General features: G+C 47.6%; 1 protein-coding gene across 1 annotated transcript in view; it reads right to left on the bottom strand.

The window, feature by feature from the left end:
- Positions 1-19,658, bottom strand: part of LOC138526213 (ATP-binding cassette sub-family C member 5-like) — a 2,857,657-nt gene that overhangs the window by 962,493 nt on the left and 1,875,506 nt on the right. The window contains exon 16 of the mRNA XM_069636680.1: positions 6,873-7,211. Within this exon, the coding sequence (XP_069492781.1) occupies positions 6,873-7,211 (339 nt within the window). The remainder of the gene's footprint in view (positions 1-6,872; positions 7,212-19,658) is intronic.

The raw sequence follows: 19,658 nt of genomic DNA, 5'->3' as shown, positions 1-19,658 counted from the left end.
TCTTTATCTTCCAAATTGTGTGTATGTGATTCCGTTGTTAGTGATCATGAGATTCTGATGGCAACATTCTCATTAGGCTCCATTGGTCCTCCATGTGACCTCAATGGCCTAAGGGATCTGTGGGTGAACATGGCAGGTAATAGGACCTCCTGGAATGGCAACAATATCAAACTGGTAAACAACTCTCTACAGGTCTGTATTGTCTGTATAGGATCTAGAACCTGCGATAAGGAGTAGAAGGGTCCCATTCCTGAATGAAGTTGCAGACTACTATACACAGTTGTTGAATGAGCACGCTCTATCCAAGGACAGCCTTGCTAGGACATTATGGAACACATGCACTCCAATGACTCACTAAGTCATCTGAGTAAAGAACATAAAAAGCGAGGAGTGCTTGCGCCACATCTGTCAATCTATCCTCAACGCTTTGTGAGGGGGACTTTTTTATTTTTTTATATTGAACCTTTTTTACACTAAAGAGATCCTGGTTCGATACAGCCAGTGTGAAGCAAGTAGGATAAGATATAGATTCTGTGGCAATGTCGAGCTGGTTGAAGACCTTCAACAATTCATCATGTTTTATCCAGCGTTAATAATGAAGTGGCTATTGCACTTAAGAAAATGTTGGGGGGGGGGCTCGAGAGTCCGGACCAGTATGGTGGTTCCTGTGTGAGCTACGCCCCTATAATCCTGCAAAATTCTGTCGTTCTTGGGGAATTATAATACTTTAAAACTTGGGCACCCACGCCGCACAGTCAGAACGACCATCGGGATGACTCCTGACCCGATTGGTGGGCGTGATCCTGTGCACAGATAACAGCTGTGGGAGGCCGCGGAAAGGCCAATGAAAGAGGGGGAAGATCACTGTGCGGTGGTGAGAGGAGCTGGCCAGCCCGATGTAGGGACTGGCTGGCTGTGCGCAGGGACTGGAGCACGCATACCTGGTTGGCCTGGTGTTGAAACCGAATCAGCAGTGTAGTGTGAGACGGCCCTGTCGGTTAAGCCACAATAGCAGAGAGAAGAGGAGGAGTCCCAGCGCCCAGGGGATCAGTGCAGGTGCTACAAGGGAGAGAATGGCAGGCGGGCAAAACGAGTGCTGGGAGGTCGATGCCCAGGCCAGCACGGCAGTGAGTGTGCTGACAGTGGACTGGGTGGAGCCGAATATCCAAGCATTAAGAGGACAGGCCGCCAGCTGTGAGAGAGAATGCGGGCAGCCACGAGAGTGCCAGAGTGCACCACAGCTTGGTGGGCTGGAGCAGGAAAGACAGCTACTGGCAGCAGGGGACAGTAATTTAGCGAGCAGGTGATTGCATAGTCTCAGCAGCTGAGCAAGCCCAGAGAGTGCGGGCGTGGTGCTGAGAGCTGAGAGGAGGTAGCCGCAACCAGCTCTAGGGGACAAATAGACTCTGCTCAGGCAAGAGTGTTCAGCAGACCACAACGAGGATTGGCAATCTGCCATATAGGCCCACTGGGAAGAGGGAGAAAGTGCAAGAGGCCCAACTGAGGGATAGATTATCGGTTGGGCAGGTTTGGAAGAGCTGTGCTGTGTAGGCTCTGAAAGTAACAGGCAGCAGCAAGTGAGTGTGGTCAGTGGAGTTGGCTCAGGTGGGGGCTATTCAGGCCTTGAAGGGGTAGTGGTGCGGCGAGATGGTAAAAGGAGATAAAAGTCCACGCACTCGGGCCTTTGATGGGCAGCAGGCGGGGAGGAAACCCAGAATGGCAGAAGAGCACTCAGCCCCCCCAGGGGCTCAGAAGCAGTGGTAGCAATGTGTACTGATCTGGACATGAAAGAGATTCTCTTGCACCATAAAGAAGGTATAGGGAAATTGGACACCAAGCTGGATGCCCTGGACATAAAGGTGGACCTGATACAGCTGAGACTCGGCAAGCATTTGGGCCAGGACGAAAACAGGATCTATGGCTTAGAAGATGCAACAGCGGCATCCCTGTCTAGACTGGCAGCCCTAGAGACAGTGGTCAAAGTTATAACCGCTAAGAATGAGGACCTGGAAGGACAAGCGAGGCAAAACAATATCCAACTGGTGGGGATCCATGAGCCACAAGGGGTGGGCCACATGGAGGATTTCGTGGAAAAACTGTGTGTGTCGCTCTTTGGGAAGAAATAATTTTCGACAATGTTTAAAGTGGAGCGTGCCCACAGGATCCTGGCGTTGCGCCCACTCACAAGGGCCCCACCTTGACCTATAACAGCAACAGTTTTTAATTACAAGGACAGGGAGAAAATCCTCTGGCTATCCAAGGAAAAGGGCGACCTCTCATTCGACTGAGACTACATACAGATCCTCCCAGACTTCTCAGCATCCATACAAGCAGCGCAGAGAACCTTCCCCGGCGTGAAGCGCAAACTCTGTGATCTTGACATCCGATATGCAATGATGTTCCCGGGCCAAGCTTAGAATTCAATATGCTGGAAGAGCACATTTTTTGTAGCTCGGGAGGAGGGCTAGCAGATTTCTGGACAGCATTCCGAAAAGAGGGACTGGAGGGAGCCGGCTGTCTCAGGGCCTGCACAGGAATTGGCTGAACCATCTCAAAACCAAACTTGAGGGGGTGGAATATGAAGACTGGAGCTGCCCTATAGGCAGAGTGAAAGAAAGGTGTGGTGCGGGGTAGGGAGATGCTGTTGGATGCCAGGGCGTAGTGGGGGGCATAGCATAGGACAACAGGGTGGGGTCTGACAATCTCGGCCATCGTTGTAGACTGAACGTGAAGTGGCTAGAAACCCCTGCTAAATGCCCGGCAAGGCGGGTGGGTTTTTGGAGGTGGGTGCCCAGCGGTGACCCATCTGGGTGGACTAAACCAGCAATAGCTGTTGCTTAAAAAGAACGGGCTAGGTGGAGGCATGAGTTCCCTGTGTGTGTTCCACCAAGTTGCATGCGGGGGGATATGAACAAATTGGGGTGGTTGTTCAGCAGGGGTGGGAGAATGGGAGTGAAGGAGGAAGGGTAGGGGGGAGCTGTCTGGTGGGGTGGTTGTCTGATGGGAGGGGATGGCGAGGGGTGTTTTGGAGGGTCGGTTTTCCGGTTTTGTAGTGTCATCTACGATTTGAGGTGCGGATGAGGCCGGCAGTGGAGTCTGGATGGGTCTGGGTCGACTGGAGGCGGATCAGACTCGATGGGAGCAGATTGTTATAGTTGAATGGCGTTCCTAGGTTCTCATGGTAGTGGCAGAGGGAGAGGGAGGAAAAGTTTTAAAATAATGACCTGAAATATTCAGGGAGGTGTGCACCCACACAAGATAAGGAAAGTCCTCATATACATGAAACGCCACGATATTCAAATAGCCTTCCTACAAGAGACCCGCCTAATGGGGCAGAGGGATGGTAGGTGGGCGGCTCAGTGGGGTTGCCATGTTACTATTTGCTGTAATCCTCCTATGCAAGAGGGGTGGCCATTTTAATTCACAGCTCTCTCAGGTTTCGCCTTGTTGAGATGCCCAAAGATCAGGAAGGGAGGGCGTTGTTGTTAACTGGGTACTTGGATTGAATTAAGGTCACTTTGTTAAACACATACGCTCCGAACATCGACAACCCTACTTTTTTTGAGTGGGTCACATCCCATCTGTCGCCGATTCCGGATTCCTTTGTCCTTTGGGGAGGGGACTTTAATACCGCCCTAAATGACGACCTGAACGGGTCTGCAGGGGGATACATAGACAGCCAAAGGCCAGCCGAAGGGTGATGGATATTTGTGCCATTTATAATCTGGTAGACCTGTGGAGGGTGCAGCACGCTAATGGTAAGGACTATGGGTTCCACTCCTGGGGGCTTCATACAGCCTCCAGGATTGACTTTATCCTGGCCTCCATGCAATCAGGACTACATCTGGGACCCTGTGAGATCCTGCCGAGAACACTCTCCAATCATTCTTCAGTAACGCTAGAATATCTTGTCCCCGGGGTGCGGGTTAAGGGAATAAACTGGCGATTCAAGTTGGAGACAGAGTGTTTGCCAGGAAATTATTGACGGACATAAAGGCCTTTTTTATTTCCAATGGTGGTACAGTCGATTCTCCCGGGGTATTGTGGGAGACCTTCAAATGCCACGCCGTGGGCTCTGCATTGGGAAAGAGACAGGGATACTGAAAATGATCAGAGGTGAGCTAGATGCCAATGAGGCTAACCTGAAAAGATTGGAGCACCAATATCGGGATACCGGGGAGGGAGAGATCCTGGCGGATATCAGGAAGGACCTGGATGCGTTTAATGCAAACGCACTGAGGGAGGCTCGCTATCTACATCGGTCCACTCAGGTTGGACAGTACAGGGAGGGGCAGAAGACGGGTGCCTTCCTGGCGAGGCTCCTCAGAGCTGAGAGACGACCTACACAGGTGGAAAATTGTTTAATTCCAGAGGGGAATCTGTCTTTGAGACTTCAGCCATTGAGTGCGGCATTCCATGAATACTACAGTGGGCTGTATTCTGCAAAAGGAACGCACTAGGAGGACGATATCCAGCGATATTTGACAGAGGTGGCACTGTATTGACTGTCCCTGGAACAAAGGGAGTACCTGGATTGGGAAATTACTGTGGATGAAATTAAGGGGGTGATCAAAGAAGTACCTGGAGCTAAGTCACTGGGCCCAGATGTTTTGACGGGCACATTTTATAACGATTATAGTCATGTGGTGGCTCCAGATCTGCTTCAGGTATACCAAGAGGCGGTGCAGTAATGCTGTTGCACAAGGAGGGGAAGCCGGTCGATAATTGTGCCTCATCTCTTATTAACCTTGACAATAAAATATTGGTCAAGGTACTGGCAAACAGACAGACTCCTTCCTTTTATGCGAGAACTTGTATTAGCAATCAGTCGGGGTTCATACTAGGGAGGAACACCACCTATGGACTGAGGGGTTGGACCAGGACATCCAGGTGATAGCATTCCTGTTGGACGCTGAAAAGGCCCACTTCCTTTCGTTCGGGTATGAGGAAAGACCCAGTAGACCTCATGTTCAGATTGAGAGAGCGATAGCGGCGTTGCATCTGCTGAGAGTGGAGATTGTGGGAAAGGCTGGTCGGAGGACTGGAGGCACTGGGGTGATGGCAAGCACATCTGTGGCATGGAGGAAGATGGTGGATAAACTGAAGGGGGGACAACCTCTCTAGACATATTTTTATGTTATAAGATCAGGAACGAGTTCAAGCATACTTTCCTTCCCATAACAACCGCCTACCTTGCCCTTGTCAAATGAGGTGATTGAGGTGGGGGGCTAGTCTCTCATATCTATAAGAAGATGAGGGCTGCTATCCCATAGGCAGGAGATAAAGTGAAAAAGAGGTGCGAGAGGGCACTGGGGATAGAGATTGGGGAGGAAGCATGAAACTATATCAAAGCCCACACCCGCAGGGATTCGCTTAATACACGCTATAGGCAAATGCATTTTAATTATGTGCACCAGACCTACTGTACCCCATCCAAACTACATAAACTACATAACTATTAAGGTGAGGTGTCAGGGGAGTGTTCCCGGTGTTCAGCTGCGGGAGCCGACTTTATACATCTTGCCTGGAGCTGCCCCCCTGTTATGCAGTTCTGGGGGGAGGTGTTTGACACTCTGTGTGCAATAATTCAGGAGGTCGTGGCAATGGACCTACTTTTGAGATTGCTGGGCCTAACAGTGACCTTGGGCCAGCCGTATCCGCATCTCGTGGGGCTGCTGCTGGTCCTGGCTCGTAGAAGGATAGCATGGTAGAGGAGTCCAGGACACAGGATGGCACAGTAGTTGGAGTATACTGCATATTGCTATGAAGTCAAGGAAGCCCATATTCGAACATTGTCACTGCATGCCTGCCTTCCAAACGTATGGGGCCCGTATGCACAGTTTCTATTAGCTGAGGGTGACACGCGGGCCACAGTGGACAGTGGCCCATGAATTGGGATTATCTGGGGCTTCTTCCACTACTGCTCTGTCCTGAGAGGGTGTGTTGTTTTTGTAAGGCATGTGCTGTATGAACCTGAACACATCAGAAGGGGCCTCAATGGACTCATAAATGAATAATGAACAAGTTTATTTTGAGACATGCAAAGCAGATTTGGACATGCATATTTATTTTTTCTATAACAATGGCACTCTGAATGGGTATGTTATGGGACTATTAGTATGCATTGTTATAAACCAATAAACAACGTTTAAAAACAAATATTTGGATAGATGCCATGGAGATGGGAGCATTGACTTCTGGTCTGACTGTCTAGCAGGACGAGCTCCGTCCATAATCCCTGCGGTTGTGGGGTTTATAAAAAGTCTGGAGTTAAATGAGATTCTGACTATTGTTGTTTAACCACTATTCCAGGTTTGTTTTGGGATGTTTGTAAGAAGCCTCTAAATCATAGGGAGAGTTATAGATTGCATCTACAGCAATTTTACCTTTTGGTGTAATAATGGCGTAGCATGTTCTCTTTTTTTATGATAATGGGTTATGTGGCTTTTTCGCCTTCTTTTCTGCTTCATATTACTTTTAACTGTGTTTTTACTTTTGTATATAACTGTATAATCATTTTATTGTGATTTAATGAATTGAAATGAAATTATCTTTCTTTTGTTTGTTAAAGGCTTTGCTGCCAAAAAGCAATAAAAACACATTTAAAATAAAAGATTGTGAAGGCTGTTTTCGAGACGAATTCAGAACATGACTGCGACATGTGCAATTAAGGGCTTGACACAAATTGTCGAGTAAAATGGTGTATGCGATCACAATGCTTGCATAACTAAAGGATATTTTAAATTCACTAGGGAAAAGTTTATATTCCATATCATTTCTTACCTTGTAAATGTGTTTCTTTCTTGAAAAATGAATACAATCAATCAAACAGAAAGAGACCAATAAAAATATATTTGAAAACAGCAACATACCTCTGGATTTGTCCTCTTCATTATAATCAACACTGATCAACTCTTCCTGCAAGGAGCCTTTAACATCATCTGCATCATCATAGTACTCTTCATTCTGAACAATCTCAGGTTTAAGATCTGAAATGTGTAAAGTCTTCACAACAGTGAAGGGCTGGGCAGTATCCTCTGTCTCTTTCATCTGGTCTGCTGGCAATAGTTCTTCCACTCTTATCACCAGATAGTCTGTTTTTCCATCCATCTCATCTTCTGAAAATGTCCTTTCAGCAGAATTTTTACTTTTGTCTGCCAAGTCTGAATCTTGAATATTATCTTTCTCCTCATTTGAAAATGCTGACGTGTCTATGATTAAAGTAAAGCAAGAAAATATGTTTGCCTGTCAACATTGCTGTAATTGTAACTAGTCAATACAAAATCCAACTGTATTATAATCAGACCTGAATGTTAGAGGAATAGGTTTCCCGATATCTCCAAAGGCCTATGATGAATCGGGTGAAGGAGATGTAGCCCATTGTGTACATTTCTGACCTTGGACTCTGGAGACCTAATCTCAGCTTCAGCACTTGACCACCCAGCCTGTGATTCAGGGCAGAACAGTTTATCTCCTTTTGCCTAAAATTGTATGTGTAACGTTAATATATATAAAGTGAGCAGTATTCCAACCAGAACTTTCCATATTACTCACTTTTCACCCTATCACCCCACAATGTTCAGCAAATCCTAGTTTCTGTAATTAGATTTCAACCAGAGCCCCACTCAGCATATTGTTTTATTTTCATCACTTAATATTTGTGATGTTCCTTCCACAATACATAAAATAATTTGTGCGGATGGTAGATGGGGACATGAAGGTATGCATCTTTGAGGTCTAGGGAACACATCCAGTCCCCTGCGTACACAATGACTCTGCTATGTGTGCTGGGGTGATAATCTTGAAGCGTTTGAGAGGTAAAAATAGGTTGAGGAATGACAGGTCCAGGACTACCCTCAGGCCAACCTGGATATGGTATGATATGATAAGGCATTGTAATGCACCTCTTCAGAAGTGTTTCAAGGTGCGATGAGGCAAGGAAGGGGGAACAAAGGGAGGACAGAGATAGCGATCTTACTAGGCCAAGTGGCATTTAGATCGCGCAAGTGCAAGGGATGGGGAAGGGTAAAAGTGCCAGGGGAAAGGGGAGGTGGGCAGTGCTGTACATGGGATCAAAACAATAACAATAAGTGTGGCCAGCAGGTGGCAAGTGCAAGGGTAAGTGCAGACAGCAGGTGTCCATAAGTGCAGGTAGGGGGACTGTAGGGTTACATATACAGACCCAAGAGCAAGGGTTGCCGGGAGGCAGTGTGGGTGTGCAACTGGGTGGGCAGGGAACTGGGCCCGAATCAGAGGGTAGCCAGGTGACCAGTGCAGTATCAGACAGGAAATCAGCAAGGGAGAGAAAGAGAGCAGGCAGAAGCAAACAGGAAGGTCTTGAGGTGCTTCTGGAACCAGAGATGGTTCTCCTCAAGTTTCAGAGAGGCAGGGAGGCTGTTCCAGAGGCAGGATCCAGCTGAAGAAAGAGATCTAGCACCAACTCGTTGACGAAGAGCTTGAGTAGGAAGGTATTTGCAAAGAGAGAGTTGGAGGTATTAGGGACACAGGACCCAGAAGGCCTTGTGGACAATGCAGAGGGTCTTGAACTTAATCCTTGCAGACACTGGGAGCCAATGCAGAGATTTCAGTCCTGGAGAGATACGATCCCTGGGCTTGAGGCCAAGGACAAGTCTCGGAGTCCTGTTCTGGATGAGTTGCAGAGGGAGGAGAGTAGAAGAAAGCTAATTTTGAAAGAGGCTGTTGCAGTACTCCAGCCTACAGAGAACCAAAGTTCTAGACACAGTGAGCTTCTGAGGGAAGGAGAGGAAAGGAAGAATACCTCTGAGGAGGTTCTTCTTAGAGACATCAGAGATGTGAGGAGAAAAGGAGAGTGTCAAGTCGATGATGACCCGAGGTTCTTAGCCTCCCAGGTGGGAGCAGGAATAGGAACAAGGAAGGCAGGCCAGAGAGCGACAGGAAAGGAGGGTGCAGGTGTGCCGATGAGGAGAATCTCTGTCTTGCTGGCATTAAGGCAGAGATAGATGGCGGCACACCCCTCGTGTATAGCAGCCAGTCAGAGATGAGAGAAGGAGAAGAGGTGGCAGAGGGGAGCCTGAAAACAAGCATGTCATCTGCATAGCACTGAAAGTTGGAGCAGAAAGCAGCAATGCAGTGGGCGAGAGGTGCCAGGTATTGGTTGAACAACCAGGGAGAAAGGTTAGACCCCTGAGGAACACCACAGGTAGAGAGTGAGATAGAGGAAAGGAAGGACCCAACTTGGACCTGGGAGGGTCGAACGAAGAGAAACAAGGTCAGCCAGGCCAAGGCCTAAACAGTGATACCCAGGTTATCAAAGAGATGATTGAGCAGGATGGCATGGTTGACCGTGTCAAAGGCAGAAGAGAGATCGAGTAAGACGAAGTCAGAGGGGAGATTAGAATCAAGGTTAGAGAGCAGGTTACTCACGGTGATCAGGAGAGCAGTTTCCGTGCTTCTGGCTGCTCTGAAGCCAGACTGATGGTCATGGAGACAAGCAACAGATTGTTCTTGGGGTTGGGTACTGCAAAAATCCTGGAGTTGAAGCCAGAGCCCCTGTCTGACTGCAGAACTGGCTCCACAGCCTACATGTCCAAAAGAAGAAGGATCTCCCGCAACAGTGCTGGCCACCCTATCTGGAGATGAGGAGAAGAGGGTAGAGGAAAAGGAAGAGGAAGACTGTGGAGACTACTGAAAGAATCCAAGGACTCCTGAAACAATGCTTCGAACTGTCAGCAAAGAGAGCCAGCTGACCCTCTACCAGTGAGCTGTGTCCCCTGGCCATTATGTCATTGCTTTTTGGTGTCTGAGGCAGGAGCAGAGGAGGAGAAGCGTAAAAAGCACTGCGAGATCCTCTACTGCTTCCTCCTGTGGTCGCTGGGGGACCAGTCTGGCCGCTGCGTACCACAGTCCCTGAACCCCTGGAAGCCACTGAAGGAACAGGGTTTGAAGTCGGACCTGCCCTTTGTGTGAGGGAAGGATGTTTGCCCTGGTTTGGTCAGGATGGCCAAGGGCTTAGCAGTTTGTGTTGAGGTCTTCTTTTTTGTCAGCTTGTCATCAGTGGATGAATGTAAGAGGTCCGTCCCTTCGAAGGGAAGGTCTAGAATCCTCTCCTGCATCTGGCATGTATCCACACTGTCTGTCTGCCTCATTTCGACTCCCACATAGAAGCCTCTGCTGGCTGTATTGATGTGCGAGACCGAGGACTCCATGAGATCCTGCGCAACTGCACAGGCTTCCAACCAGCCCTGCTTTGAAGGAAGCCTGGCTCCCCGGAGGCGGTCAGGCAGGAACTCCCCAATTTCTTGCCACAGCTTCTGGTTCGCCGTGGCAAGGAAGGCGTCAGAGTTAGCCTGTTGCAGGTGCAGCCCAGCATTCAGATGACAAAGAGGCCGCCGACACGACTGAAGAGTGTGGTTGAGGATGGGCGTACAGGAGAACTGGTTCCTATCCAATAACCTAAAGCAGCTGTCCAATTTCTTGTTCATCTGGACGTTGGCCCGGGGGATCTCACACGACCTTTCTAGCCACAGAGAGGACATCTTTCAGAAGGGGAATTCCCGAGCGGCTCATGGCATGCCATGCCAGGACCTACGCCAAAGCCCGATTCCTGGGGGACCTGTTCTGTCTGAGGGATCCCCAAAAACTCTGCAAAGCCCTGAAGACGGTCATGAAACACCTTCACGGACGCTGAAGGATCTTCATCATGTGCGCCGACATCACCATCATCGCACCTCCTCTTTTTTTGCCAAACGGCAGGGAGTCTGAGTCCTGCACAAGATGAGCTGTAGGGGTCCGCCCCGGTCAGATCCCAAAGGCAGCTGGTCATCGACAGATGACTGCGGGGAAGGAGGCGTTGGTGTCGCCAGTACAGGAATCTAACTAATGTTAAAGACCCTATTTTAACTAAGGTATGTTTTTATACTCATTAGTTAAGAAATGAGGAGATTCACCAAGCAAAAAAGAAAAAAAGTTAGCAACCTACCTTGTTTACACCACAGATCCTACATTAGGACGCTAGGTCATAGAAGCAGAGCCGAATAAAGAAAATACCTTCCACAGCCTGATAGGAGGATATGAAGCTCCCACAGAAGTAAAAAAGTGAAGACCATATAGTCAGGTAATTATGGTACAAAATGACATGGATATTTATGAGAGCAATAATGTGTTTGATTTTGTGAGTGTCTGTAACAGACCACTCACAAAAATATGTTTGATTATTCTTTTTTAGAAGTTGGTCCCTGATGATGGTCCTTAGGTCCGAAATGCATTGGACATCCTAAGAAAGCCTATGTCTCGGCTAAATAAATACTTCTTTTTATACAAAACCATGCTTTTGTGAAATATTCTGTGTGCATGTATGAAGGAGTGAATTACAAACCATCAATGTAACATGAATGTTGATGAAATATTACAGGGCCTTTGGTAGTGGCCCTGTAGTTATGGTTAAGTTGTTCAACTCATAGGAAGAGCACCTTCAGTGTGGCTTATAACTTCAACCCCCCTGAAACAATCCTCAAACTTTGCAAGAGAAGTATATGGCCCTGTCAGATTGATCATGCAAAGTTCGGTGAGATTTCGTCAAACGGGGGCAAAGTTATAGGGGGTCCCAAAATGTGTGTTTTTTCCCATAGATGCAATGGGAAATATATGTGGCTCACGCCTACAGCCCAAACAGCTGAATGGATTTTCAACAAATTTGCGGCAGGAGCAGTGGCTTGTTACCGAAAGTGTGCTTTTGTAAATTTGGTGTAAATCCGTAAAGTCGTTTTTTTAAAACAACCAAAAAGCACATAAAAAAAATGTGTGATATCTGGGTTCGGTCCGCAGACTCACTTCCTTATTCGGTCCACGGACAGGCCTCCGATTGGTCTAGAGGGCGGTGTGATGTCCGTGGAAATTGGATGTGCCCGCTGATTGGATGGTGAAAAGTGTCAGATGCGTAAGATTTTTGGAAATGCCCGCCATGTTGGATTTGCGGACATCCGCCGGTGTCCATGAACATCGCGGTAACAGCATATTGAAAAAAACAATAATTTTGGGTGGGGTGTGCCGCCCAAACTATTGTAAAGGCTTATAAATGTGATGCCATTTGACAAGCTTACACTGTAGTGTTAGTGGGTTAATATTAATTAGGGCTATTGCCCTTGCAATAGAGTATCTGCCCAGACAAGGCTGTAGACCTCATCTGGTTCGGAAGTTAAACAGCGACCCCCCAAGCAAGTTTGTGTTTTTTTGATTACTTATGGTACAAAAGCACGAGTTGGGGAAGTGCACTGTTGTGCGGGAGTGTGAGGGAGGCGGGAGGGTGGTGCCATGATTGGGAGGGCGATGTGGGTGGGGAGAGAGGTTATAAGTTGGAGTGAAAAATGTTCAGCTACATACATAGGAAACATCAGAGTAATAGGCAAAATCCAATTGTAATTAGGTGCCACTTACACAACAGCATGGTATACACTACTAATCTATGTCACCCTTGTGACTATTAGAGTTCTCAGCTGGAATGTCAGAGGGCTACGAAATTATACTAAGACAAGAAGAATTACAGCGTATGTGAATCAGCATAATGTACAAATCCTGTTACTACAAGAGGAACATGCGACTGGTGCTGGTAATACGTCTTTTGCTGCAACATAGGGTCTGAAAAGGTATTACACTGAGTACTTAACACAATCTAGGGGGGTGCTAACTTTGATATATAAGAAAATTGCCTTCACGCAATTACACATGCATATAGACCCGGAAGGGTAATATGTTATAGTGCACTGCAAGCTACTTAATCAAGAGATCCTCCTGGTGAATACATACAGGTCTAATATAGACGACCCTGACTTCTATTACACAATAGCAGATCTGGTGCTGCCATATAGGCCTGCCGCGGTGGTCTGGGGGGAAGAAATGAATACTATACTAGATTTAAGTCTTGACCGCACTGGATCCAGCACCAGAACACTGTTGAAAGGAGCCAATTGTATTGTTACGATACTTGACAGATTAAACTTGCATGACATATGGCACACGCTATACCTGGGGGAGAGGCAATATACTTATTCCACAGTACATAATAAGTCATCAAAAATAGATATGTTTCTCATATCAGACCACTTGGTGGGGCAAGTGACGGACGCAGATATATATCCACAAACTTACTCTGACCCCTCCCCCATCACAATATCTTTGATGTGGGGCATCATCCTGATAGACCGTGGGGGGTGGAGGTTCAAGTCACTGGCGTTACAGGATCTAGTCTTCAGAACTGATCTTGAAGAGGATATCCGCACATACTTCCTAACTAATGACAATGGAACAGTCTTGCAGGCTATTTTGTGGCAATCATTTAAAGTATATATAAGAGGAATGGCGATGTCGCGAGAAATGGGAGTTTTATGTACTATACGTAGGGACTTGGCGAAATGCGAGGAGACACTCCAGACACTGGAGCGGCAGTTTGCTGCGGTACCCGATCGCAACACCCTAGCGACTGTCCAAGTGCAACTTGAAAACCTTAGGAAACTGGCAGATAGGGAAATACAGTACTTTAGCAAACGGGCTTCGGCCAGGAAATATGGAGAAGGCTATAGAGCTGGAAAATGCTGGAAAACCTGGTGAAAAGTGAGGGGGGTGAAATCACGTAGACTGGGTAAGAGACGAGAGTCAACGGTTGGTACATACCGAGCAAGGCATTAACGATGTGTTTTCAAGATTTTATACTTCATTATATCATATACATGGACAATTGAATGAACACGAAATGGGTGACCTATTAAATGATATCCCTGTGTCCCTGTTGTCCCCTGAAGGTAGAATCCAACTGAATGCCCCGATAACAGATACAGAGCTTACACGGGTAATTCGAGACCTACCCATACCGGATGGGCTTACTGCCAAATTCTACAAGGAGTTCAGTGCTTTACTGGTCCCCTCGCTATTGAAACTCTGGGAGGAGTCTGTTCACACTGGCCAGTTACCTCTATCTTTACGTGAAGCCGTGGTGATAGTCTTAGTCAACCCTGGGAAAGCAAAGGACGACTGCAGCTCTTATAGGCCGCTATCATTAATTAATGCTGATACCAAAATCTATGCTTAAGCCCTGGTCAACAGAATGCTTCCCTTAATGCCCGCTCTAATCCATCAAGACCAGGCAGGGTTTATCCCAGGCAGAGCAAACTCCCTTCACCTGCAGCGTTTATTTAACGTCATGGCACGAATATCCCCGAAAGCAAATGCGGTGGCTGTAGCCATAGATGCTCAGAAGGCATTTGATATGGTTTCATGGCCTTTTCTATTCACAGTTCTGGAGAAATGTGGGTTGGGGGACACCTTTGTAAGTTACAATAAGTTACTACATACAGGAGCAATGGTAGCTGTTCACACAAATGGTTGCCAATCTGCCGCATTTGAACTTGGTAGGGGACCCCGACAAGGGTGTCCCCTATTACCTCTGTTGTTCCCCCTGGCTATAGAGCCTATGGCTGATTTGAGCCACACAAGCCACTGTAACACAGGTATTTGAATAACAGGCACCCCAGAACTTATTTGCCTGTACGCAGACAATGTATTGCTATATGTTAGAGGCCCACCACACAATCTGGACCCAATAATGCAAGACATAAGCAGGATTGGTGCTTATTCCGGATTCACTGTAAACTAGAGCAAGTCAGAAATATTCCCTTTGACAGACAACACTCCCCGTCCCCAGATAATATCCCAATTAAAGTGGGCCCCCGACAAGTTGAAATACTTGGGGTAACAATGTCTAGAACTAAAGAAACCCTAATGGCGGACAACTACACTTCCCTGCATAAATAAGCAGGGGCTAAAATTAGTACCTGGTCCTGCATACCCATGTCCTTAGTTGGTAGAATGGCCTTAATAAAAATGGTATTGGTACCCAAAATGCAGTATACATTTGTGAATGTTCCTATATAGCCCGGGAAAAGTTTATTTTTTTAGCTGCATGGAAACATGTCCCCGTTTTTGTGGCACGCGAGAGTGGTATGAAACAAGTGGTTGGACATGGCATTACTATACAGTCTGGAGGGATTCAACGGGCCCAATGTCGAAGTGTACTGGCTGGCAGCCCAGACCCAGCATGCTACCCACTGGTACAATGTCGATGCAACCCCACCGCATGTTAAATTCGAACGAAAAGCAGCCAGTGGAGCGGAACTGAGGACATAATACTCGACAGATCGTAGAAGGACGACTGCCAGTTTGATCCTGTGCTGTGTACACTGGAGTCGTGGAAGCGGGTATTTAATAAATTGAAGATAGAGACCCGATATTATTGTTGGCTCCCACTATGGAATCATCCCCTTCTGCTTCCTTTAAGTGACATGGCAATTAAACTGTGATGGGAACCTAGGGGGGTACAGAGTCATTGGCGATTTATTCTCAGAGGGTGAGTTTATGTCCCTAGATACCTGTAAAAACAAACATGCGATCACACTGACAGATGTACTACACTATTACAGAATCTGAGCTGCATTACGTAACAAATGGCCAGAGTACCCAAAAGAACCCCCCCCCGAAACCAAATGACTGTTTTATATCGCCAACTCTGTGGGATGTCGCCATCTATTGTTCACGTTATACACCAAGGTCCTAAATACGACCCCTAGGGGGCTGGACAGTTCTGGGGGAAATGGAATGCTGAGTTAAACCTAACAGTATCAGATAGGCAATGGTCAGCAATGTGCACATTTACCACAGAAGTGTCTATGAATATGCGTTTAGTTCAGTATACAATAATACACATGTTACATTATATGCCTCTCAAACTCCGAAAAATACACCCAGAATGTATTGGGCAATGCCCAAGGTGTGGTTCGCCGTATGCTAGCACTCTACTCATGCTATGGAGCTGTCCCGCTCTGGGGCTCCATTGGAAGTCAATCTATGCCGCGCTATCTAGTATCACAGGCAGGCAGATAACTGTATCTCCTACCTCGGCTGTGTTTGGACTGTGGCAAGGGGTACTGGACAGAAACGGAGCGCTCACCTAAAGGATGGTTGTGTGTTAGCAAAAAGGTGTACATTGAAAAAGTGAAACATTCTGTAGCCCACCGACTTAAAGAATTATCATGGGTCAGTGACTGTGAGGAGTAGTACATACTGAAAATGCCCTAAGCGTCCAGACCAACAGACATCTGGTGCGAATTTAGAACCTACCTGGCTAAAGAGGAACCATGGGGGAATAACAGTAATGCCTTTGGTTAGATATTGTGAAAACGAAATGCGGATTGTGTCTATTTATTTTGTACTACTCCATAAAATTGCCTATTAATTGAGTGTATTTGCAATGTTATATTATGCTGAACTTAAATAAATGTTTTTTTTTAAAGCGATAATTGCATGGAGTGGACCACTAACGCTAGCACTCACGTACTGGTGGATTCCCCTTATGCAATTTTCCATTTTAAACAAAACAGAGGGACACAGGGGGGCATAGTCATTGTGGTTGTAGTGGCAATGCAGCTATGTTTGGATGTGGGTCTGTGTCACATGGGATTGCCGCAAGATGTAGCGAATAGCACAGATGACCGTAGTTATTGGTGTATTGTATTGCAGGGTGGGTGGGTTGCGCCCACATTCCCTGCACCATATGACACCCACCATGGCCATTATCCTTATGCCGCCACAGGCTTCTACATTGTCTATGATGTTTGCCATGTTTATTTGCTTTTGCATCTCGTACATCTGTCATCCCTCCCATTCGCTATTCTGTGTTCCTCATTGTTCAGATTCCATGCATATGGGTATGTGTGTTTGTGATACTGTTGGTGGGGAGGTAGGTCAAATTTGGCAGACATGGCTGTGACGCAGGCGGTGGGGGATGTGCACAATGTGTACATGCCGGGGTAGATGGCATGGGGTCAATGCATTCTGGTACCTGTAGTGCATGTGATGTGCCTGTCCATCTGTGCACAAATTGTGATGGTGTGTCTTTCCATTTGCCCATGTCCCACATGACAAACATGCCCTCAGGCCCATGCATAAAATCTGTGTACATACTGTTGCATAACGCACATGCACTGGTGACAGTGGACAACCCCTGGCCCCTTCACAGTGCACATGCTATGATTAGGTACTTTCACTCACCCAACAGCCAGGCCCGCTCTCTGCTGTATCGTGCCATGTACCCTGGGAGCGTGGAGTTAGGGAGCACCATGGAGTCGTGCGTGGATCCAGGGAAACGTGCACTACAGTGGGTTATCAGGAGGCTTGCATCACACACAACCTGGATGTTCAATGAGTGGTACATTTTCCTCTTGCGGTAGAGCTCCTCATGGGCATGTTTGACCACCAGTGCAACGTGCATGCAGTCCAGCGCTCCTAACATGTTCGGCATGCCTGCCAGGGCATGAAAGCAGACTTTTGTGGCATTGACCTGGGCCGGTGTTCTGGGAGGGCAATGTAGTCACACACGTAATGCAGGAGGGTATCCAGGACCTGCTCTAGCACCTTTGAGAAACAGAGCTGGGATATCGCATGCAGCTCTCCCACAGTGTGTTGAAAGGTGCCGGTGGCCAGGAAATGCAGCACTGATACTACCTTGAGCGAGGGGGGTGGCGGTCCGGATGCCAATTAGGCTCTGAATGTCGTTCTGGATTAGGTCCGCTATGTTGGTTATGGTTGCCCTGTCCAGACGATACAGGGTGTGGATCTGTGTGTCTGTGAGGTTCCAGGGTGTGGCCCTTGTGCGAGGTATGGATGGCTGCCTGCAGGGTGCTACCGGCTGACCATTGTTGACCTGCATGGCCATCATCATCCTCCTTCTCCTCCTCCACCTCCGCCACCTCCTCTGCCTGTCTGCCTCTTCTAATTCCAGCTCATATTGAATCCCTGCATGCAGGGCCCCCAGCTCCATGACGGCTACTGAAGCTTCCAGCATGGTTGTGTTGGAAGGTGTGTGGGGTGTGGGTGTTGTCCTTTTGGGCATTCACAGTGCTCATGGTGTGCAGCTGGGCGAATTATGGCCACCTGTGGACTGTTGCTGCACACCAGAGACTGCTTAATGCCTGAGGTTTCTATGCCAGTGTTACCGGTGCAATTTTCATGGTGGCACTGGCATTTTTATGCCAGTGTTTCCGTGTTGACGGAAGTCGTGATGGTGCTGTACTTCCGTTGTGCCGGTGTTTCCGGCAGTGCCTTTGGGGGGCTGCTGCTATTGGCATTTACGGTGCCGCCAGCGACAGTAGCCCCTTGGGTCATGTTTGCGGGAACGTAGTTTCCGGCATCGCGGGTTGTAGTGTACCGGTCGCACTCGGAATGAAGCCCATTTTCTGTTAGACTGAATTCCCTCTTACATATCTGAAGAAATTTAATTGGGCCATTCTGGAACAGGTCTGAGATACCCAGCCTTATGTGTATGCCACACTTTAAAGGCTGTGGCTGACAAGACTGATGAAAATTCTGGGTTGTAGTGGATGGATGTCACAGGAGATGGGAAGGTGGTGAGAACCCTGATATTGCTCATAGTACAATTTCAAGTCTGGTTGATGAACATCATCTCAATCTACTGGTAACATACATTTTCCTTTTACACGTTCACTCTTTTGCCCTTCCATACAAAATACAGTGGGCCTCATTACGAGTCCGGCGGCAACCAGCCGATTTTTCCGGCTCGGTTACCGCCAGACTCGTATTACCATTCCGCCTCCGTGACTCCCGGAATTACCAGGGCATTACGACCCTGGTGTCCCGGGAATTCCGGAGGCGGAATTCGGTAAATCCCCATTCCCATTGAGTCCAATAGGACTCAATGGGAATGGGGAAGTGGAAACACCGGCTCCATCTCTGGTGTTTACACGTCCGCCTGCAGGTGGGCGTTGATACACCCGCCAGGTCAGACCTGGCGGGAATGCCACCTCCCTGCAGGACTCGAGATCGGGCGGTCCGGAATTAACAGTGGCAGCGGGTTTACCACCACTGTTATTTCTGGACCGCCTGACCCGTAATGAGGCCCAGTATCTTTTTGGAATTTCAAAATGTATTTTCTAGCTGAAGGGAATAACAATGTCTGGGAAAGATAAAACAATTAATGTAAGATATCCTCCAAAATCAGGACACATGAATCCTCTTCCAAGCAGCCAAATCCCTAAGCAATTGGTCAGAAAGACTGGGGTACTTGCTTTTATTTAGATGATCTAGATTTAGAGTGACAAAAAAGTCTGTTCCGAGGTAGCTTTCCTATCTGGTGTCAAAGAAAGGTCCAGAAGTACAATGTTCTTTCTGGTGGATGATATCCTCCCACGGATTCCTCATCTTAAAATAGACTCCCACAGCAGTATTCAGACATCGAACCGGACGTGGGAGTGCAACGATGGTGTGTCCCAAAACCAGGTAACTCTGGAGGACTGCACGTCCAAATAGGGCATCCTGGACATTCATACCATCCAGACAGCACTGTTTGGCAAAAGTATGGACCGGGAGCACGTAGCCGCTTGCCATCTATTATGAACAAGAACACCTCTTTGAAGAGCTGTTGTGGCTGCCATCTCTCTCATGGAGTGGAGGCACAGCCCCGCAGGAACCTGTTTCTGAACAGGGATGGAGCATTCAGAAATGCACAAGATGATCCATCTTGAAATCGGTTGTTTAGTTAACTCCATGCCCATCCTGGGATCTCCATTAGTAACAAACAATTGTTCTTCGGCTATTTCCCTTCATCTTATAATGTA

Source organism: Ambystoma mexicanum, chromosome 7p, assembly GCF_040938575.1.
Source record: "Ambystoma mexicanum isolate Mex_15411 chromosome 7p, UKY_AmexF1_1, whole genome shotgun sequence".
In the NCBI taxonomy this organism is placed as follows: domain Eukaryota; kingdom Metazoa; phylum Chordata; class Amphibia; order Caudata; family Ambystomatidae; genus Ambystoma; species Ambystoma mexicanum.
This window is presented reverse-complemented; position numbering and strand designations above follow the sequence as displayed.